The sequence below is a fragment of the Aquila chrysaetos genome, chromosome 3, assembly GCF_900496995.4.
Source record: "Aquila chrysaetos chrysaetos chromosome 3, bAquChr1.4, whole genome shotgun sequence".
NCBI classification, from domain to species: Eukaryota; Metazoa; Chordata; class Aves; order Accipitriformes; family Accipitridae; genus Aquila; species Aquila chrysaetos.
Genome location: NC_044006.1, coordinates 64,284,399 through 64,308,649, shown reverse-complemented (window position 1 = coordinate 64,308,649; position 24,251 = coordinate 64,284,399). Strand labels below are relative to the sequence as shown.

Genomic DNA, 24,251 nt, shown 5'->3' with positions numbered 1-24,251 from the left:
CCCTTTCTGCGCGTGCAAGCCCTGAAGTGAATCACATTTAGGAGCAGATCCATTTTAGCTTTTGGCCTTGCTGAATCTACCTGCATTCCTGCCCCAATCCAGTTTACCTCATGCTGCACAAACATTTGCCCCAGCACAAAGGGATGCAGAGGCTATAAACCACATCCGCTTCTTTCAGCAGCTGTGTTGGCTTAAAAATGATTCATGAAATGATGGCCTATATTTCCAGACAGAGAAAAGTTTGAGAACTTCTCCCCATTTCACCCTAAAGGCAAATACCATTAGGGAGACAGTTCTTTCCCTCCTCAGTTTTACTGAGGCGTGACTCCAGACATTTCAGCACAAGGCTTAACATACTGGGAACCGCACTGGTTCCAGGTGCTTCAGCAGTACAAACAATAGTAACTGGGGCAAAGAGCCTGGTCCTGTACCGAAAGCAGGCTATAGGAGATTTGCTCTCAGCTTCACCAAGAATTTGATTCAAAGAGAAGACAACTGAAAAATGCCCAGGGTACACAAGTGTATCAAAACCCCATCTTCATACTCGGTATGTACCACATGTCAATCCACATTTACATTGCATCAACACTGGTCAGGCACTTCAGAACTTCTGTGCAAATATCAAATGCTGCAGCTCTCTGCCAAAGCAAACTTGCATACAAATGTAATTTAAAGCTTTGAGAGTTTTTGTATTAATTTTAAAAATCATACTAATGCGTGCAGCTCTTTGTTCCAAGTACCAGGTACCTACATACACTGGTTGTGAGCATGACACTGTCTTCAAACCAAACAGATCCATTCCACTAACTCAATAGCCAAGACCTATACTTCTGGATCCTGATGCAGAACAGACATCTAAAGCATCAGCACCCTCTCACCAACATGGAAATCATGTGTGATAACTCTTATTTACTGTATAATATAGACAACAAGGAGAAAGCTGCATAGCGAGGCATTTTCACTTACGTGGTTTATATAGAGACTCTTGCGTTTTTCTCTCACTGCAAAAACACAAAATATGATAGAAATATTACATGACTATTTTTCCCGATTCAGCTTCTTATATACCATTTATAATAAAAAGAACAGGAGGCTATCTAAGTGCAACATTATAATTGCTTTTGCACTAACCAAGTATATTTATATATCAAACACAGAAGGAACATGTATCTGTATGCATAAAGGCATTTATGCTCACTAGTGTGGTGATGGATTAAAATTCTCATCCATTTGGGTAATTCACCAGGCGTTGGTCCGCATGGGAAAGTTAATATGCAGTAAGCTACAGTCCAAGTTAGCAATGGATTAGCCATCCTTCACCAGTTCTCTGTGTGGGCACTCCTGAGCCACCAGTGCCTTCATGCAAGGTACCTTGCTGCAAAGTGGCCTACACTACCTTGCAGGTATGAAAGCACCTAAATAGCTACACCATGGAGTTAGCAAATTCTCATCATAGCTTACTGTGCACTAACTCCCATGGAGGAGCCTTGAAACCATATGCATTACACCACTGCCTTCTATAATGATCAGGTGCAAGCCTGAAACTATTACTCATGTGGGATATAACAATGAAAATACGTTACTCTGGTGAGTATGAACCAGTCATCACAAGCAAGGGTTGCAAGTCAAAGCCACAATTAGCCAAAATATTCAGAAAGTAAACAGCAACAACAAGGGAGATAGATGTATAGAGTCTTAATTGTCAGGCAAATGCTCATTACAGCTGATTAAATATACTCTATGTAATTTTTTTAAAGCACTTTCCCAATTAACTCACCCCATAGAGAGCCTGTGGAGCTCTGTTCCAGTGAAAATACCACAGCATTTAGGATACAAGTCTGGAGGCAACTAACACATAAATCAAACCGCAGGATTAAAATAATAATGGTTTCATGCTGTAGGTGATTAAATGCACTTTGGTGCACCATGATCTGAAAGCTATGCAACCCAATGCACTTAGCAAAATAAGAGTGTTCATAATGGTGGGATAGCCTGTCCATTCCCTGTTGGATGAGAAGCCATTATTTGTGATTTTTTATAAGCAAGCAATCTCACATAAACAAGGCTGTATGTGTGAATAGTGTGAAATAATTGTGTTTAATGCAGACATAATGAAAAGAAAATAAGAAAAAACTTTTAAAAATCCTTACATAATTTTCCTCCCAGGGAGCAGAAAGGAGAATCACACATGACAGATGTTAGCCATGTCACTTAGTACATGCTCAGATCCACAATTACGGACATTGTATAAGAAACAGAATTAAACAGGAACAGCAGGAAAATTCTGATCGTCTAGTAAATAGTTAAAATGCTTGAAATCTTGCTAAAACACTGCACTACACTTAAGTTCCACACACTGCATTTATCACCAGCAAGGGACATAAGTAATCTAAAAGGAAACAACAAAATGATGGTAGATACTCACTTCTAAGAATAGCCAAAGTATTTGTATAGTATTGCATATTGCAACATACAGGCAGTAAACAATTCTGATAAGCTGCATGTAAACCTAATAGAATACGTAACTGAAAATTAACACCTATGAACTGTGAAATTTTGAACACAGTTAAGTATTTAACAGTATTTTAATCACAAACAATTATACTGCATACAAAGTTCTTATGGACAAAAATCCTATAAAGACAGCCTGCACATACACTCCAAATTCCATTTTAATCACCTTTTTTTCCCTACCTTAGTTTTTCTCTTCTGTATTTTCCCTTGTATCCATTATTCAATTCCCCATGGAAGTACAATCATCTATTCACCAAAGCAACAATATCACTCACAGCTCATTCCCATTTGCTATTTCCAGTCTCTGGAAGAATACATTAATGTATTTACACACACCCCTCACTTCTCCCTGCTCAAGCACCGCTTGAGCTGCACATTCTTCTAAGCACCACGTTGACCTCCTTTCCCCTATTTTCCCCATATAGCAGAAATTCAGTTAGCCTGGATTCTCCGGTGAGGGACTACAAGGCGGCAGCTGTGCTCTTGTGCTTCTGGCCCACTCTGCCATAGCGTAAGGCTCAACTCTTTCCAGAACATATGCCTATCAGGAACTGGGCACAGCAGAAACCCATTTTGGCACAACCGCTCTCTTTTGTGATCACAACCCTCCCTTTAAACAAGGGAAAAACAACTATTGCACAAGGCAAAAGGCCACTTCTGCCAAGCTAAAATGACTGTAAAGAGGTAATTCCATCACTTGGCTTCAGTCAGTTTAAAGATGCTTTGCACTGCTCACATAGCACAGTATGGTCTTCAGCAGACCAGACCGTAGCGTTATAATTAGCCGTCATTTTGTAGCATAAACTCCTAACCGCAACTCCAAGCTTTTGGCTTTCAAGCATTGGGTTTTGATGAAATGAAGCTGAACAGATTTAGAGTCAGTTTAAACAATTAAACTTCTACTTTCTTTCTAACATTTTAAAACTTGAAAGTTGGAATGGAACTCTTCAAGTGGAGGCTGAGATGCTGCCAAATTATCAAAGTTTTCCTCATTTTAAGGTCAATGACCTGTTCCTATTTCTGCAGGCACTTTCAACTGTTAATGTTGAACTTTCACAATAGTAGGAAAATATATCACCCTGAAATAAAAGGGAGTAAGGAAATACACACACACACATACACACATATATGTAAGTGTGTGTTTATATGTATGTATGTCTGTTTTTTTCATTGAGCTGTAGTAGAAACTTCCCTTGTGCAATTTCTATAAACCATCTTAATGTTACCCATATCAGGATCAAAGACAAATTCCTTGAGGATTACATCAATAAGGATTACATTGCATTTTGGGGAGTTTATAGATCATTTCTTTTTGTTTTATCTGAGACAGGAAACTGGTCCTAGTTAACGTTAAAGAGCAAGTGCAGCTTACTTCACTTCTATCCACTATATAAATACAATTTCAAAATTTTCTTTGTCTGAATCCCATTGTTGCACTGATACTGCAAAATTTAGCCAGTACATTGTATGTGTAAAGCCTAATGTAAGTTAGGAGAGGTGGACAGCTGTAACCCACTTAGAGGAAAGACCATTACCAGCACCCTGAAGTAGCAACCACTGCCCCCTTGCTATTATAAGGAAAGGAAGTTACATTATTGGACTGCTGAGATTTGGAAACCCTGGCTTAACCACAACCACACACTAAATAGCGCATAGCTTTTCAGTCACCTAGACCATCCTGCTTACAGGCCAAACTCAGAAAACAAGGGAGAACTTGCATAAAGCACTCTCAGAAGTTAAAGACATAAAAGGTGATATTCTTTACTACCTCCCTAAACAGGGAGCATTACTTATGTAAGATTCAGAACCTAGAAAAGTCCCACAAAGAGTTGGAAACATTTAGAAAAGCTACCTTAGTTGGGAATCAAATTAGTATTTATTGTGTCTTCAACTTTTCTACAGATTCATTGAACTCTCAGGTAATTAAGGATGCATTCAGACTACCGACTAAGAGGGACAGGACAGATTTAGATGCTTAGCGTGGCATCCAAGCTTCACAAACCAATGGGAAATTCAGACCACATAATATCCAGAGATACCATGTCCTGTGTCATTATATTTGGGGTAGTCGGCTTGTTGCTCTTCATTCACATGTTGATCACAAGCAGCTCAAGCACAGCTCCTATGCCAGGACAGTACTACAAGATTACCAGTGAGGATGAAAGAGTACAGGGCTACTAGAAAGCCAAACATGGAACTGCCTGAAGGTAACGTTGCCAAGTCACTCTAGCACATAGTGATGGACTCGGCCGTTTCCCACTGTACAAACATGTGATGTACACTCAAGAGTCACAGCCAGATTCTAGATGAAACCTTGAGTCCTGATGCCCCTCAACTCCCCAATAAGTGTATTTTAAATGTGTGCAGGTTTTATCTTTAGAAATATTTTTCACTTACAGTCAGCAGGAAGGTTTGCCAGCCCAACACTATACAAGTAATGGGGAGAGGTAGTTACATGCCCAAGTTAGTGTTTTCAATGTTGCCAGCTCAGCTCTCCCCTCCTACATTGTCTTAAGAAGTCCTGGGGTTCCCTACACTCCACAGCAGGCTGTCAGAATACAACCCTACACACCCTAAAAACCCCTTGTATTTTCCCCTTAACAAGCATTTTATTGCATTTTGGTGTTAGGCAACATCCTTGAATAGTGTGATAACCCCTACAGCTCACTTGGTTCCACAAGGGGCCCAAAGTGCAGCCAAGCAAAATGCTTACTACTGTGAGTTGTCCCACCAGAATGGGATGGTTCTTGGCAATACGTCAGTAGATAAATGTTTGCAGAATCTTTTTTCTCTTGCACAAGCAAAACAGCCTTTGGATTTTTTCCACAGTGATCAAGGATAGCTGAACAGATCTTACACTCCTGTTGATAAATTTTCTATATTGTTCTTACTCAAAAATACGTGCTTCGTATTACTTAAACTAGAACAAAGTTTCACAGACCAACTTCAGCATGGGTGTAAACTGTCATTTTAAAAAATGCTTACAGTTAACTCCATGCTGCAATAAATTAACCATTATTACTACAAGTAAGAATATTCATCAGGTCTGGTCAAAATTTTAGCTGTTGGACTTCGGATTTTTTTTTTGTCCTTTCTTTCAACAAGCTGTAACAAGAAACAGGTAGCATCCATACAGGATTATACAGTCTCAAACCATTAAAGAAACACTATAAAATAGACATCAATCTTCATAATACAGTGTACTATGGAAATATTATCATATTCATTTTACAGACTACCAAACCAGATTAAAATGGTAAATCACATCCAAAACCACATAATAAGGCATTGACAGAACCAGGGCTGAATTCAGAAGGACTATCTGAAGGGCAAAAGAGGTACTCACATAATCAACTCTTCAATTAGGGCCTAAATGTATATCCTCTTTGTTCTAGTCATGCTCAAAAATTAGCAAAAAATATATAGTAAGTGAAAACTACATTATTTTTAAGTGATGTGTTTGAAACTGCAATTTACTATGTAAATCAAAAACAGCATTTATAGGCAGCAGGAAGAAGGAGAAAGAATTCATACTGAACAGTCAGAATTATAATGTGGAAACTGCTTTGAAAGTCTTGGTAGAAAATAATGTGTTTTGCATTGATTATTCATCTACTTCTAAAACAACATGTCATACATGTTCAACAGGGAATGAAAGAGCCAGAATAAATGGCCTCTATTCTACTAACTCTATCAAGAGGCTTGCTTAAAAGATACAATTCCAGCAGGATCATTTTGTCTATGAATAAAAAAATACTCCAGACAAATATATGATTACATCAAATCCATAATTGGAGAAGAGGAGACAATGTTTGGGTGGGATGGGGGTTGTTTTGTTATTAAAATCTAGTACTGAGTTCATGTACAGTAGCAGCTGTATTGGAGGAAACTCTGGACTGTCTTAGCTAATGTAAACTGCCATTTTGTCAAGAAAATACTCCCCACATATTTCCCAGAAGCTTGGCCTAATGTTCAGAGTTTAAAAAAAAACCAACAAACAGTTAGAGAGAAAATTTTGGATTTAGGGAAAGTATTTTTTAAATATAATTGTATTATGCTTTATCCATATTTGTAGTTCTGATACAACGACTACTTGGAACTGACAATTTCAGGACATGACAGGACTCAAACCTGTACCTTCTACTACTGGTCTGACAAAATAACTAAAGGTGTGACTTCTTTCAACTCTAACATGATACCTATAAAAGCCTCTTTTGAGGGGAGAGGAATTATATATTAAAAGACTATCACATACATTCTAACAAAGGGTTTAGACATAACTGCAACAGCAAATACTGTAATAAATTCAGTAACCTACCATCTGTTTGTGATTTACTGAGAAATATCGTACTGGCTCGTGGATGATCTGATGGGTTGAATTCCATGTTCAAATCTGGAAAGAAAAAAAGAATAGCACAAAAACATTATGATTATCCAACGATATACACAGATTTTCTCATTCTTTTTAATAAGACTAAGTTTACATACTTCAGCAGCTATTGTAAAACAAAGTCCATCTTGAGGCCCAGTTTTTTATCCTTCTTCACACAAGCGGCTCTTTTTGGCATGCAAATCATTTGCATCAACACAGCTTTGGGATTAGACTTCAGTTCTAAGGGCTGCTTTCAGATTAAAACAGATAAAGCAGCTCAAGAAGTTTGTACACAAGAAGTCAGGAATTATCCGTTTACCATCAGTTTCTTCCCACCATGCCCCAAAGTCATTGCTAAGCACAGGAACACGGCTTGTTACGTGTAATTATAGAAGAATTAAGTACTATAAAACAAATATGCAACCCTCTGTAGATAGATGGGTTTCCAGGATTACATGTGACTAAAATAAGTTGTTGTTGCAGCTGAACATAAACAAGTTAAGTCTAGGCCAGAGTGTTTTAAATGGTCAAGACTACAAAAACTTGGAACTTTCCCGGTACTTCACAGATGAACATATTCCCATCTGTGACAACTTCTAAAAAAAACCCCAGAAACCAAACCAGTCCTAAAAAACATTTACCAGGTTAAAGATTCGAATCTATCACAGCTTACACAAATTTCTATGAATGTTATTTTCCCTATCAAGGTTAAAATCCATTGAATTTACTTGTTCCCAAATTCCACTCCATTACCAATTTGTCAAAACTCATATGACTGCATCCACTTGAAAGCATGCTATTAAATATCACACATTTCTTATCATTTTCTTGCTCTCTCAGTATGGCTATCTCAATCTTAGTTCTCTTACATTCTTTTGATCTCTAGATACATATTCTCTTGCATTTGATGCAGGCATTTATGCAAAACTACATATGAGCAGTGATACATTTATCTTCTGCGATTATCCCAGGCTTTCTACATTTCTCTAACTCCCCTTTCATACCTCTGTGAAAGCTCAGCAAAACTAGAAATTAAGCCCCACATCTTATGAAAACAAAACAAAGTCTTTTTGCCCAGGGGTCAAGTTCTCCTGTCTACAGCTTTCCCTGTTCCTTCACCATCCATCACCATACTGTCTTCTCCCTTTCCTTTTTATTTACTAATTTACTAGGTCTCCCACTTCCCTGCTTTCTTCTCCTGACCACATACCTCTCTACAAATGTATTTTCTATTTGTAGTTTTCCCCTTTATGCTCTCTCGGTTTCCTTTTCATCTCCCTGCATTCTGTAGCCCATGAGATGAGCTGGTACATGCTGCTGGTACCTGGACACAACTTCTGGAATAAACATAATCTTACTTAAAAGGAAGAACCCAGAAACACAGAAGAGCAATTCCTCAATTGGAAAGGGGGCTTATTATTATTATCAAACCCACAAAGTAAAAGAAATCTAGGAATTTCGAGGGAAAGTCATTTTGATTCTCCCAGAAACCACAGTTTGCAGCCAAGTTTGGAGAAGACTCTAGGAATGTCATCTTACTACTAGGAGTTCTGACTTGAAAGGACAGCTGTAAATTAGAAAGAATGTTTTCCTGTTACTTTCTGCATCTTATTCAGACATAGAGAAGAAGAAAAAAAAAAATCATCCATTGAGATAGATAGTGTTAGTGTTAAGATTGTTTTCTATTTCAGGATAGTTTTTCCATTAAGATGAATTCAAGATGCAATTCATTAAGTAAAGAGTAATCAGCATTTTAAAATGGCAAAATACACTGTCTTTTATCATCCTCTTCATCTTTTATCAAACAGCGCAATACATCACCATAAACAAAAAATGCCTTTTTTTTTAAACCACTACAGATAATTTTTCTACAAATCTCTTAAAGTACAGCAATGCAAATTCAGTCAACAAAATAGGACCAGCAACATGAAACTGAACTCAACTTACAAAACACTGCCCCCAAACAAACAAGCATTCCTTTCCTTCAGCCCTAGAAAATTAACTGCTCGGGGAGTAATAACAACTCGGTAGAGGCTTACAGTCTGCTTGCAGGGCTGAAAAGAAAGGAAAACCAATTACCACATCTTGCAGTCAAGTTGCAACTTTTTAAGATTCCTGTGTTCTAAAAGGCTGTACTATGCAGCAGCAGTAAACCAAGAGAGGACTTAAAGTCTTTCTGAAAAAAAGCACAGACTACCAAAAAGCACTGGCTCTCAGATAAACTGTTATTCTTCTGAGAGGAGCTGAAAGCAAGCCTGCAAAATCCAATCTCCACAGCTGCAGAGGCCAGACCAGGGATTTGGAACCATCTTGGCAGAGGCAGCTACCCACTGCCAGGCGGTGGCCGTGGCTCCTTCCCACCGCTGAACCCACAAAGCACCACGCGTCCTCTTCTCTCCACATCCCTTCTCTCACATCCTCCCCAGCCAACAGCAGCCATCAAACACACCCATCTGTCTTTCTCAAACGGCATGCACAAAAATCAGAGGAGAACACGGGTATGGGGAAGGGCAAAGCCTGCCAGGGCAGGTTACCCAGCAGAAGTTGGCCAGAAGAAGACAAGTGCTGCTGAGAGGCTGGCTCACAACCTCCCTTTGAGGAACAGCATGGGTCTCGTGGGCTTGCAGGCAGAAGAAAGTGCTGTTTGGTGTGTACCTGCAACTCGATCACTCACAGCTCCTCCAGGGAAAAGCATCAGGCAAATCCGAGCATCCCTCAGGCCACCTGTGGGACCACATCACTCCAGGCCACCACTGCTGGCGTACAGGATGAAGTTTCACAACACTCGAGTAAGATTTCAGTCTCTGGTTGATCTTAGATGTCTTAATTTATTGTACAACTTGAAAACAAATGCCTTTTTGAATTGGCAACAAATTCTTACAAATCTGTCACTAGAAACTGTGATACAGAAGAAAGAGATCAACTGATATACAAATATCTGAAGCTAGTAACTCACCACCAAAGGGCATTATCCATCAAAAGGTCACCTGCATCCTGAAGAAAATAATATATTCATACTGCTTTAGCATCACCAGTAGTTCTAATCTTTGAAAAGTATCATGAAAACCAGCCATAATATGAAAGGTTTACCTGTTTTGTAATGGAATAGTCAAAGAGAGATTTAAACTCACACAAACAATACTCTACTATTCAAAAGAGAGGAAAATGAGAGACAGAATTTCAATTATTGAAATCTGCACAAAAATTTTCTCCATTGCTAGCAGTCTGCTCTGTGACTCATCATAGCCTTACAAAGGAAAGATTTAAAGTGGGTACTTCTTCCAACAGTTACCCTGCACTCCAAAATCAGCTTTCAAGATAAGGTCACTGTCTCACAGACAGTCCAAATCAAAAATCTTTCACTGTAGATGGTCTTTCCAGTTAAACAGATGTGGAATATTTTCCTACATAGTTCATAGTTTTCATAGTTTGAAGGTTGTGTTTTCTTTTTTTCAATACTAAAGGACTGTTCAGTTATGCAAAACATAACTCCCATCCTGTAAACACCTAAACAGTGGGATACCCCATGAAAATTTGGGGGTTTGGTCTTCTCAGGATTAGGAACCAAAGGTGTATGTCTATAAACACATGTATACATACACACGCATATATCTATATCTATAGATGTATATTTAAATCAAATCTAATTTTTGGTTAGCCAAAGCAAAGTCAGCCTCAAGTACACTTCAGCTAAGAGATCATGTGTCTAACAGAATTCACACACACAATTTTGGAGGATTTGGGCAAGACCAGAGTTACAAATGTATGCAAATATACTTAAGATTGCATTCTCTTCCTTGCTTAGTAGCATGCCAAAATAGCTTTTATTATAATGGGCATTCAGATTTATCATGTCAAAACAAATTCACTCACTGTCCAAGGAAAAAAAAAATTTTTAAAAAACAGAGATTTTTGCATATAACTTAATTCAGTACATAACTGTGCTAAGTTTAAGACAACAACCAGAAGACCACAATGAGATTCACCCTGTACACTGTGAGAAACTTAGTCCTTAAAGCCATAGTAGCTGCATTCAAATATGGCCATAAAAAGTAGCGAACTGTAAAATAGTTCAGTTTCAGACTTGGGCTAAAGCCCAGGCAAGATTTTAAATCTCAAAACAAGATCTTAAAAAGCATTACTGAGACCAAAAATATTGAATACAGCCTCAATTTGCATTTTTTAAAAGGATAAGAATAAAGTTCAGATAAGTGTGGAAGAGACCTACGAGAATGACTGAAGGACTGCAGAAAATGCCTTCAAATGAGAGTCTGAGTTCAAACCATTTAGCTGATGAAAAAGGAAAACTAGGAGGTGTCTGCAGTTCACATGTACCTTCACAGGGGTAGAAGAATAAGTACTAAAAGCTCTCTCTAATCTAGCACACAACATAACAAAAACGGTGGAAAATGAGAGCAGAAAGATCTTAATTATGAACCGGGAGGAAAAAAAAGGGAGGATAATTAGGCACTCAAGCTCCACACCCAAGGAATGTGCACTCAACTTATTTTGATGTTTTCTCTTTCTAGAAGATTGCTTCAGCCAAACATCTTTAGGCTTTAGTCCAGCATGAGTATTTAGGCTCAATTTAAGAGCAACTACATGCAAGTTACTGGCTTATGATTCATATGCAGGTCAGGTCAGATCAGATGATCCCGGGGGCCTCTAGCTTAAGTTCTATAAAATCTTCAGAAATAGCAATATTTAAATTATTAAGCACAAAACCACAGCAAATCCCAGTGGCACATCCGTAAACCTTCTAAAACTGCACCAAACAATCCTTTAGAAAGAGCTACATTTTCAGACTTGTGGTCAGAATACATTATGCAAGATAAAAACAGAAAAGGATGAGACTAGATCTTTCATGGTAAAATTTTAACAAAAAAACCCGAACCATTTCTTCAACTCATGAGTCTGTTGAGATAGAAACAGGGACCACAAGAGGATGAAGGATGGGTGCTGTAGCAAGTAACTTCTGAGCAACACGCATCAAAGCTTCTGCAGTGACACAAACAGGAAAAACCAACACAGTCACTGCTTTTATAACAGTGCACGTGGGCTGCAGCACAGGGAGCAGGTCTCAAAATGTGTTTACTCTATCAGAAAAGATGTTATTTCCTTCCTTTTGAACAATGAAAGTCGGGTAAGTTTGGACTGCCAAAGCTCTGATTCTGATTCAATAACAGACTAAAGTCTAAACTGAGTAAAACATTTGTTTTAGACTTAAACAGTTCTGAAATAATCTGGTGAAATTACTTTCCTTCCTTCCCTGCACACCTGGGACCATAAGCCACCACTGCCACTGCACAACCACCACTATCATTAAGGAAAGAGATAGCGCCACATACTAGTTTAATGACTTAAAAATGAAATCAAACCATGTCTCTTCATCCCAGAATATTCTCTCTTTTTTTTTTTTTTTTTTTTTTTTTAGTTATTTAAAGGGACTTCAGGTAGGAAAAGAACAGACCCATCCAGGGCATGTCACAGAGGAAACTGCAGCTGACCAGGCACTACACAAATTACTTAACTTCTTTGCCATCTTTTCTCCACCCACTACCTTACATTACAGAGGAACCGCCTGGTATGGCCTGATGGGTGGGAAACAACAAAAACCGCACAAAGGTGCTTATCAAGAAATTAAAAGAATGCAAGCAACGAGCAATGTTTAAGCCCTACACGTTTCCAGGAAGCGTGTCGAAAGAGAAGAGAAAATAATCGCCATGGGAGCAGAGGGAAAGGGAAGCACAGGTCACCGGAGGGAAGGGAAAGGCTTTCACAGAGATGCCAAGGGCAGGGCTTTCAGTGTGCCCTGATGCGGGCGAGGAACAGCGCAGCCGTGCCTCCCTTGCCTACACCACCTCCGTGGTACCAGCGGGACCTCAGGTGTTATTTCTCCAGCTGGCTGGCAGAAAGAGCAAAGTTGTTGCTCCAGCTTTCAGTGTACCAGCCCGTACGAATGAGCTGATGTCATCTGTGGGAATGGAAACAGTATTCTCCAGGCGCAGACTGGGAGATAAGTTTCTCCAACACTGAACCCAGAAAAAACTGCTGAAATAAATTTCAAAAGTCTCATCACACCTTAAACCTTTCTGCTTCTCTTTTACTCTGGTGGGCTGCTATTAAGAGCAATTAGCCGTTTAAATGTACAGTAATGAAAATATTCCCTTAAACATTATTATGTTACTATAATTCCCTCAGGAGCTGGTAAGAGTTAAATGGATACCTCAGCTAAGAGCGTCTTCCTCATCTGTCTCTAGTCAAATGAAGAAAAAAAAAAATTAAAAAAGAACAGAGAGCAAAGAAACAAGACAGAAGAAAGCAATCTTTCACCATTATTATCCATTTTCTTAGACTTTATTTTAAATCACCATAATTTATGCAAAGGATCCACAATACAATCTTACATTTGGAAAACCATATGACTAAATCTAGTACTAAAGTTTCCATTAGAGACTTCTGTACATTAATGTCTCTAAAACATGGGATGTGCCAAGCACTGGGACTGAAATAATACACTGGGATGAATAAATAAATAAAGCACTGGGGTGCTTTCTGTTCAGAAGTTTTTATAGCTTTCAAGCCAAAATAAGACTGAATTGTATAGGCTGATTTCACTGGGTAATAACAATAACTGCATCTGCTTTTACACTAGAGCTTCCAAGATGTGAGATCCGCTACTAGAAGTTTCAGTTCATGCCATTCAAACATCACACAATCACAGCATGAAGATTTGTCAGTATCAGACCACAAGATTTATCTGTACCTTTTTGCAGTACTTCACGTCTAGTATAGCAGCAACTAACCTACCCCAAATGAAAATGCCAGCTGTGTTACTGCCTGCAGTATTCTTGTAAGAATGAATGTTAATGATGATGTTCCAGTACACTTTAACAGTGATTATGAAAAGAAAAGAAAGTTGGGAGTTGGAAGGCTTTCAAGAGGCAATTGGCTGGAAGGGTAAACTCCTTCAGGTTTGGCTAGGTCGCTGGAAAAACTTGGATGTGATCTTTGCTACCCTGGAGCTATGGTATTCTCTGCGTACTATTCCAAGCAAACGACAGCCACGACATTTCTCAGCAGGCTCCAATTACATGGTGACTCTGTTCCAGGCTCTGCTCTGATCTTGGTCTTCAAGGGAGACGCAGAGATAGTTCATCAATAAAAGGAGCCCTCTGTGGCAAATAATGCTCGTTTCTGTACGGTTGTTCCTGACCAGTCAAGCCAAGTTACAACATAGACCAGTGCTCATGGACACAGCTGTATTTATGTTCTCTTCTAGAAGGAAAATCACATATATAACTTTTCACAGAACAAGGTTTGTATCCAGGATTTTTAGTTTTGTATCATTTTTCAGCATTTGCATTCCCTTTCACAGCAGTCTCTCCCAACTAACCAGACACATCTCAAGAGCAAATTAAATCATCTGACATTATGTGATAGGCAAGTCTCTTTTTCAATGTCTCCTTATATTTAAAACAGAAAATATACCAATTAACAAAACTTCTCCCTCTCAAGTTCATCTCATGAATGTCTCCCAGGTATTCCAATACTGCATTTATTAGTTTTTGCTTTAACTGTAACCAAAATGAAGTTTAAAAGTTTTACTGATATTTAAGATAGCAGAAGATAAGAAAAAAAAATATGCAAACACATATCCATTCCCCTCTCCGCCGTGCCCCCCCCCCCCCCCCCCCGGAAAACAGGGGAAAAGACAATGTCTCCACATTACATGAAGAATTCAGTATGGACTTAGAGAGTAACAATTCTGTGCTATTATTAATTCAGGAGCATCCCCACCCTTAAAGAGAACTGTAAACTGTAAGAAGTGCCTAACGCAAAATATATGGCTCTGCATATATATACATATATATATATATTTACATCATACTCAAATACTGCTTCCCTGGCTTTTGAGTATAACACAAAGCATGATTCTTCATTACAGTACCCTAAAACACCTGAAGTGTAAATAAAATACAATACAATAATGTAATGCAGAACATGGTCTACTCTAAAAGTCAGTTCTTTATGTCAAAGTATCTTAACATAAAGAATGTCACTCTCCCTTCACTTATCTGAATGGAAATCTAAGGCCAGCAAAGAGGAACAACTTCTCAAATATGGTACCTTTAAGATTTTCCAGTTTCCTGTTAAAATCAGCAAGAGTGATGACAAGCACGCACACGAGCACACCTCCCTTCCTTCCTGCCAGTGTGCTTAAGACATGCTACAGCACAAAGGACACTAACAAATATTCAGTTGAAACCTGTCCTCCCAGAAAGCCCCCCACCAATGTTTTAAAGAGAATTAAATTCTTTTTTATGACGCGTTCAACAGAATCTAGCCCCAGAATCACGACTGGACCCAAAACTTGTTCATATGCAGGATATCCAGGGATATCCACCAGGCATGTGCCGAAATACAGATAAACTGACTCCAGAGACGAGGGACAACATCCCTTATGACATTACTGGTTTTCATGGGCAAAAATTCATTCTGAAACACCATTTTCATTATACTGAGAGCACAACCAGACTTTTAGAATGAAAAAATTACATTGGGACAGCAAGTGGCGCCCTGCGAGTCCATCACACGTAAGAGCTCACATTGCTTCTGACTCCTTGGCATCAAGTAGGAAGCAGGTTTCAGTCCAGCAGATTCAGGTAGCCAGAGCAAACCCCAGCAGACCCAGCAGCCTCCCTCAGAACTCTCAGTTCTGCAACCAACCACCTGCCTCAGCTCAGCCGGTGGAACACGCTCTCAGGCAAACAGAGCTGAAGCCAAGCAAAGCTGGCCTAATGCTTCCCACCAAAAGGCAAGGAAAGGCACATGACATTTCAGTTCTGCTGTTGCAATACAAAGGTGGGGCAAGGCTTGCCATCATTTTTTCAGAAGCATGGTCTGCTCTGAACATTGTAAGTAATATAAACAATAACATGAAGACATAGTCCCCACAAAACCTTTTTTTCAATAATCACGTGTGATACGGTTGCTCTCGAGTAATGCAAGATGGAGAGAGGAACTACAGTGCACACTTTTAAAAAGAGTATCTTGCTTTGGACTTCTGCACTTTGCTGTGCATCTCCCATCATTGCTCATTTTCTCACTGCTGACCTTTCCATTTTGTTACTAAACACCACTTTTTGGCACTTGAGAACACAGTACTTCAAGTTTCCCAAGTTCCACCTTCTCTCTTAATAACCTTCCTCTATTAACTGACACAGAGCCAGCTAATGCACACTAGATGTGATCGTATCGGTACACATGCCTTCAGAAACACGGGCTGGCATCTCTCCATTCCAAGTGCATTTCTACGTAAGGTGGCAGAATGTCACCACCTGGACTGCTTCGCCACCTGTTTCCAGTGGGTTTTATTAACACCCTCACTACTTATTGCCTGCTTTTGTCAGTATCACTCATGCCCCACTTATGGCACACAGAGCAACAAAAGGAACAAAGCCACTGTCCTATTAACCTCAAACTGAAATTTATGCATTTCTCTAATGCCCCAGTGACACTGAGCACCACAAACGCTTTTTCCCTAACACATTTTTTACTTAACATATACACCACTTTAAAATGAATTTACTCTGCCCTATTACATCCAAAGGTAGACAGAATGGAATATAAACAGTTGTGAAAGACTTTTAAAAAATTAATAATAATTCAAAATAAAATCTTATTTTTCTTCCCATAAATGTATCAGAAAAAACTACATTATGATTCACTTACCACTCATTAATAATCATTTAACATGATACATGTAAAATCTTTTACAAATATAAACACAGTACCATTACAGACCTAAACAAATGATACCAGCTGTTGCCATACCAAATTATTTTAGCTGTCATTTCAAAATATTCAAACAGTACTACCATGCTCTCCACCAAAAGAGGCATCAAGCCATCGATGCCCCAGGTGAGGCTGGCTGTGATCCTAGCCACCCTTGCCACAAATATAACTCAGAGGTTAGCAGCTGGCAGGGAATTATTTGTCACTGAGTCAAACACACAATACCAGTCAGCAGAACTGTTGGGTTAACCTACAGCAAAGTGAACCAATTTTACTTGAAGACACAGATCAATACAAAGTCAGCAGCGTAATAATCATAATTTCACAGGTGAGCTGACATCATAAACTTTAATCTTAGATTGAAGCATTATCTGCAGCTTTGCAACAAGGTGTATGCACTTCACCATTCCTCAAAACACAGACATTACTGCCATGCAAACTGATAAGAAATGGAATGACCTTAAGGATGCGTTATGTTCTGCAAATCAGGTCACAGGAGCTTGAGCTGTAGCTCGCCTCTTCATGTGGAAAAAAGTAACTTCATAGTAGTGACTCAAGTTCTGAGGAGCCCACACACCAGCCCCGCAGAGCAGGACGAGCTTACCCTTCCTCATTCCCTTACAGAAATGATTTTAATAAATGCCAGTGAAAATGACATCTTCCCAGGATCTCTTCTTTTTTCCTTTTGCTTCCCTACTGAGCTGTGTGACCAGAGTTAAAGTATTTATTAAACAGCTAATAGGTAATCCATGAAATACAAACATGAAAAAAACCCAAACCTACCCTGGTTTCTCAGAAAATTTAGTGCAAGTGTATTATAAAACACTTATAAGGGTACATATGTGACTTCAAGGGCAGCAGCTGCTTTTTTAATATGCAAAAATATAATTTGCAATCTTTTCTGAGGAACACCACAGGATACTTGGTAAACTACAATAATAGGCTTTCAATTTTTCCCCTGCAGATTTGTATTCACATGGCAACCAAATCACCATGCTACCAAGGTACAGTGTTAAAATCAGTACTACATGCAGATTGCCACCTAAAACTGAAAAGCGACTCACATTAAAAACCTCTCTCATCACTGAAATTCTGCATTTGTGCATGCATGCAAAGCCCATAAACACATACAGCTAAAGCACATGTGCATGTATATACACACATCTGAGCCACTGAGCACTTCCATTACTGAATTATAGTGCTGTCCCTAAGCCCAGGAGGCTCAGCCTCCTTAAAGTCTTATGGCAGAATGCATACAATATAGCTTGCTCAACATATATCCACTTCAGATGCAGCCATGTAATTCTTGCCCAGACGCCAGACACTATAGCTTCTGAAACCTGAAAACCTGTGACCTCCAGGTATTGTCTGTCCTCAAAAACCCCTTAACTCCCACATCCTATATACCAGGCAAAGAAAAAGGAGCAAGAAGAGGGAAAAGGATACATTAAATTTTGAAGTAAACAACTGCAGAACTTCAACTGACATTTATTCTCAGCCTTTGACTTTGTTAATTGACATTTGCTCTCAGAAGAGTCAGCTCAGACTCTTGGAGAAGCACCTTATAAAAACTGAGTATGTTGCAAAATTGTAACTATAGAAGGTACCATTTCCAGAGCGAAAGAAAGCAGTATATCGATATCTTGTTATTTGCTGTGAATTTATAATGATCTAAAACACTGCCACCCATCTTCATTGTGATTTACCATATTAATCTGAATATGTGAATAGCTCTAACCAGCCACAGAAAAGTCTTAAATTTACTTTTAAATCAAAATCATACGGAAATGTTTTATTCTTGTCCCAAACGTGGACTTATTCCCAAAATTACATTGGCTCAATGCCCAGCACAAGTAACAGTCCCAGAGCAGTAATTAGTTTCAGATCCAGTATCTTACAACTCTCTAGCTCTTAATATGAGCTCTGGGCAACTGAAAAAGGGATAAAAGCGACTTCCTATTTCTTTTCTTCCCAGTTATGTAGACACAGCCACTGCATATAATATTCAAGTCTTGAGGCTGACCGGATCAGCCACAAGTAATGCAGCCATTCTATATTCAGCCAGATAAAACTTACCAGATCGAACCCAGAACAGGGATACCTGTGCTATCAGTAAGAAGGGGGAAACTATGAAACTGCAATCCAAAGACATGGCACAGAGAACACACGCAAGGTTAAATTCTGTACAGTACAGACAAAAAGTTGAAGGGGGTACTGGTATTTCCATTACAGATGAGGAACTGAGGCAAAGGAATAAAGTCAATGCATCATTAAAATCCCAGTGCCATTTTACGCTTACTCCACAGCTCTGCAGATCAGGCTCCAAGCCTTGATCTAGACAGCCAGAAAGAGAAAAGCACATACTTAGGGGCCACAATCTTAATACTGTTACTTTTAGATGCCTAATTCAGAGCTAGTCACATCCAGTTGCCCTACAATCAAAAAAGTACGCACTTTTAGAAGTGCATTTGTTTAGTGGCTATTTGTCTAATCATAAAACAAACGTTTGGGATAGAACAGATACGTCATACTCTGGACATGCTGACTCTTTTCCACTGTCTGTACATTGAACCACTGGTGACAAACTCAGACTAAACCAAGATTCAGTCACCTAAAGTTAAACCATATTAATCTTTTGGTTATGAAATTTCTGACTTGACTGTGTCACCCAGGACAGCTGTTGACTAGTCACCATGCATTGGAATTAATCTGGACTCCTTGCCCTCACATCCCACTCTCCCTTGACATCCTCCATACGCAATCTTTCATTTTACCAACAAATCAGTCTGGATTCCTACAGACAATCTCTCCTTCACTGCACTGTCCGATGCATTACTTGGACCAGTTCATTCTTGGGACAGGATGAGGCAGGAGTCCTATTGAAAAATAGCGTATGGTCATATATAAGAAAACTGCGAAAGGCAAAGTAGATTTCCTCAATTCTGTCTAATCTTGAAAGTTCCAGAATAAGTTTTTCTTCCTTAATCTTCTAAGCCTTTTCTCAAAACCATGAGTACACATTAAGCTTGCTTGAACATCTGGATCCTTTTCTTAGGAAAACCTGCTGCCCTGAGAAGCTGTAGTCTCAGACCAGATTCAGCAGAGGACCTAAAGTGCCAAGTAGTATCATCAGACAGTTTGGTCTCTGCTGCTCCTCAGGCATGTCAGAGATGGACACGTTAGGACTCCCCTTACCTTTCCTGATACATTTCTTGACAAAGGTACCAGGGAATTAATTCAAAATATACAGAAAATAAAGCACTACACTAACCCAGTCATAGTTTGCTATAGTCTGCTTCTAATAATTCACATGACACTATGTGCTGCTTATTTATTAAGCAGTAGCTTATTTCCAGACTATGGGAATTGTTCCATGTACCAAGGCTACTGGAAAGACACATGCAAACGTCAGACCATATGTAATGTAACAGTTTTGGACAAACACTTCGTATTACTGTCTGGCAGAGAAACGCTCATTTAACTCACCAAGTTCAATTCCTTTGAGTTTTCTTTGCCCTAAATTGCTCAACACTTTCAAATATTCATTGCTAAATTCAGACCTGTGCTCAACCCATTAGGTAGATACACTGAAAGCAACAACAGTGAACTGCGACCACAGAACAGTTAAAATCACGTCATGTCAGTCTACAATACTGCTTTCAGAGTTGCTATGACAAAAGAGAATCAGAAAAACAATATATTAAATCAGAAAAGATAATACCTAATGCAGTACGCTAATCAGAATTATTTCATTGTCTCCTCCAAGAAAATCTACTGAGGGAATCTACTGACAGGGAAGAATAACCACTCCATTAGCAATTTGTAGTCTTGTCGGGAATGCATTTAGTCACACCATAGATTAAACGTTTAAACAATTGCTAAGCAGACGTGAAATTTTCCAATTGGAAGGCCTATGTCTAATCTGCCAATAAAAAATTAAATACAGTGAGTCATTTCACTCAGGACGGCAGTTCCTCACTTCCAATCTCATTAGAGGTTTTTTCATTAAAATGTGACAGACAGTTGACATCACAGGAGAGGTTTTACTGGCAAGTGTTGTACGTACAGAAGCAGATATCCAATCAAACTCTGACTGCCCTTTAAAAGTGAAAAAAAAACCCAAACAATTTCATACATTCAGGAATCACCACATAAAATTAACATGTGGTATTTACCTGAAGGTCTTATTCTTCTGAAGAACCTGTTTTTAACAAGAGTGTCCTGATATTTAAAGTACCTGGATACTCAGAGGGAAGGTCGAGCAGGTTTTTGTAATGGGATGTTATGTCTCTCAGACTTTCTGAAGTTCCTTAAAGGAATAACAAACATTTGTGTAAGCGAAATCTGGTAGATAAGGCGTGCCAGGACTTCCAAAAGGCTTTAACAAGGTCACCTGCTTCTGAAACTAAACAAACATTCAGTGCTCAGAAAGGCCAGGCACAAATTGCTTAAAAGATGGGAAATGAAGCACAGGATGAAATGGTCATTTTTCGACACATTCAAAACCATGAAGTGAATTTAGTAAGATGGCAAAGTTTGCAGAGGATAGGATATAACACAGCAAACTAGCATCAGTCATGAAGAATGTCTTAGTTACTGGTCAACAAAATGGCAGATGTAGATAAATGCAAAAAACTGGGGCACATAGCAAAAACAATTCTAAATTCATCTTCAAAATTATAAGCTTTGAATATTCCCACTTAGGAAATATGTTGTAGGAATTAGGAACAAATGCAACTAGTACAGACAGATTCAAACCACGCAAACGGAGGAGGCTCTTCAGCAACATTAACGCTGTCGAACTACTTTCTACATAATGCTGAAGTTCCTATGGTTTAAAACAGTTCAAAAGGGATTAGACAGGTTCTTCGAAGACAAATTCACTAAGAATTGCAAAGTACATAGTAACTGCTCAGGAAGTTCCCAGGGTGCAATTTTAGGGCAACTAAGTATTCTGAAGAAATATTGTTATCTTTCTCTGTTTTATATTCTGGCATTGGCTCCTGCAGGACACAGGAGAAAGGGCTAGGCAGAACTCTGGTATAACCAACACTGCCCACATTAAAATCCTGTTATATTGTAATCTGATACACTGGCATATTAAACAGCTTAAAATAAACCAAATAGGTCCTTGGTCTTTGAGAGCTACTAAAATATCTGAATTAACTAAATCCAAAGCAGGGAATTTACTAGACCAGCATGTACTTTTTAAGCAAGGAGAAAAGCTGCCATTGCCTAGTAGTTTAACATTAACTAACTTTTCTCCACTGCTGCAGTTTTGTCAACTTTCCAGCATCAGATTTATTGCAGCATATGGACTTTCATCATCAGAGAGCACAACCAGACATGCATTTATCTTTCTGGTACCTGATGTTCTGGAAAGCAGTGGGAAAGGGAGGTACTGCATGCCTTGTCCATCAACCACAGGTACCAAAATACAGATGAGTCAGAAGTGACACAAGTCCAAACCAAACTTTCAGTAAGGGCCCAATTATTCATCTGCTACGGGCCATGCTACTGCTCCAGTTAACTCTCAGCTCAGTGGATTGCTGTGTTGCAGTTTTTCTGGTTGGAATAATGCTCATGTCCCATCTAACACTACATACATGTCGATCCACTGAAAATTGCCTAAGGATCTGGACCATCCCAGGAAGAATTGGTCCTTAACCTTCTTTTTCCTACTGGTATACATCTAGACTGAAGCCACATATTAAAAACCATACATCTCTGATTTGTAAAACAATGACTAGAGTTGCTAGTTCTGCAGGAAAAATTTACAGTACTTTTGGGTAGAGAGAAACAGAGGCTTTAGGTTTTGGGTTTGGTGTTTTGTTTTCTTCCACATGCCTCTTGGAAAATGGATTAAACATTATTAATTAATGGATTTTGTAGGCCCTTGCTATCTGTGAAAGGAACACAAGAGGGATTTCAGCTTTCATCTGGGTTGCTTTGCTTATTACGGTCCCTACATTTTGCAGCGGGCAGATGCTTCAGATATGTGGAATAGCAAGAGAAACAGGAAAACAGCGTATGAAATAAACTAAAGAAGAGAAACATAAAATCAGGAATGGGAAGAAAAAGAGGTACTATACTGGACAGGCAATACTGTGTAAAGCAAAGGGAAAAGAAAAGCTGCAACAGCTAGTAAAAGAAAATACCTAAAATGCGAAAGCCTACTCAGAAACAGGCAGGGGAAACAACCAAACCACGGGATGGCAAAGCAATAGCTCATGAGTTAGCATCTAACAGCTTTTGTTGAACACTTTTGACTGATATTTATTAAACATGTTACTCAACACATAGCTTATAACACATTTGTACAATGAAGTGAGGTTTTGAAAAAGCCTTGGCTGTACGGAGGGACTGAATCCTGAGTCCACCGAAGTGCCTACACCAGGCTGCCTGTCACACCAGAAGCACATCACTGCTCAGCGAGAGCCAGAGAAACTTTTAACATTTCAGTAACCACAGATCAAAACTGCTACTGCTTTTTATACACTCCAAGACCTTGGTGGAGTTATTTTTTGTCAATATTTTTCAAAATACCACACATGCACATTTCTAAAAATTAACAGGTTTTGGATGCAGAGAAATGTTCAATGTAGCATTTTCATTCTGACACACACTTTTTAAAATACAGATTTCCCACACTGTAAATCATGACCATTGCCAGCTAGAGAGACAAATCACAAATGGAACGTAACAAAACAAGTAAACAAAAAGATCCTCTGAAACTATGATGTTTAAATGTTCCCTCACTGCCTTAAATTTCTTCAAAAATGTGTGAAGGTACAATGTTGTCTTACGATGTGAAGATCCAACTGGCCTCTGACCACCTGCAAAAAGACAACAGAGCTGTCTTTCTCTGCCAGCCCCTCATTCGCATCCTAGTTGAGCAGAAAAATGACTTGACCGACCAGTTTCACCTACTGCCTGTGTTCACTTTGGATCCAATCTGTACTTCATCCTCACCACACTCCACAAAAATTCCCTGCTACTTTTGCTGTAATAATGCTGCAAAATCTGGCAGCTCACAGCTTCCTTTTATATAAGAAGAAGAATTAATTTCACTTTGCTGTTTGTACTTTGTCCTAGCAACATGAAACACACACAGGATTTGATTATATAATCTCCAGATATGTGGGAGGGATTTGGAGGCTTGCCTGAAAACCTGACACTTTTTATGCATTCAAAAGCTCAACAGCATGTTTTTCCAAAGTACACATCCATGTAGCTGAAATCACAACCGAGTTCCTTCGCTCTATATCATCTAAAACATTACCAAAAACCCAAAAGCCACACAGGCAAGAGGGTAAAATAAAAAAATTAAAAATACACAGGACATCTATTCAATAACCTGGCCTTGGTCCTGTCGTAAATGAGAAGAGCTCCAAAGAAGTTAATGGATTTACACCAATTTATACTATCCAATAACCTCAGTGGTTTCAGTCCAAATACCAGCAGATCAGTCACTGTAAAATACAGCCACCAGAATTGACATTGACGTCACTGTTGTTGGCAGCTTTTTCTGAGAATCTGTGGACTGACTGAACCTTAGCCTTTTTTC

General features: G+C 39.0%; 1 protein-coding gene across 4 annotated transcripts in view; it reads right to left on the bottom strand.

Moving 5' to 3' along the window:
- CCNY (cyclin Y) overlaps positions 1 to 24,251 on the bottom strand; it is a 134,128-nt gene that overhangs the window by 45,733 nt on the left and 64,144 nt on the right. The window contains exons 2-4 of one of the 4 annotated variants that reach the window (XM_030007958.2): positions 6,833 to 6,907; positions 2,151 to 2,162; positions 967 to 1,001 (exon numbers count right to left, since the gene is read on the bottom strand). In XM_030007958.2, coding sequence (XP_029863818.1) covers positions 967 to 1,001; positions 2,151 to 2,162; positions 6,833 to 6,907 — 122 coding nt within the window. The remainder of the gene's footprint in view (positions 1 to 966; positions 1,002 to 2,150; positions 2,163 to 6,832; positions 6,908 to 24,251) is intronic. The other 3 variants (XM_030007959.2, XM_030007960.2, XM_030007961.2) reach the window with 3 other exon arrangements.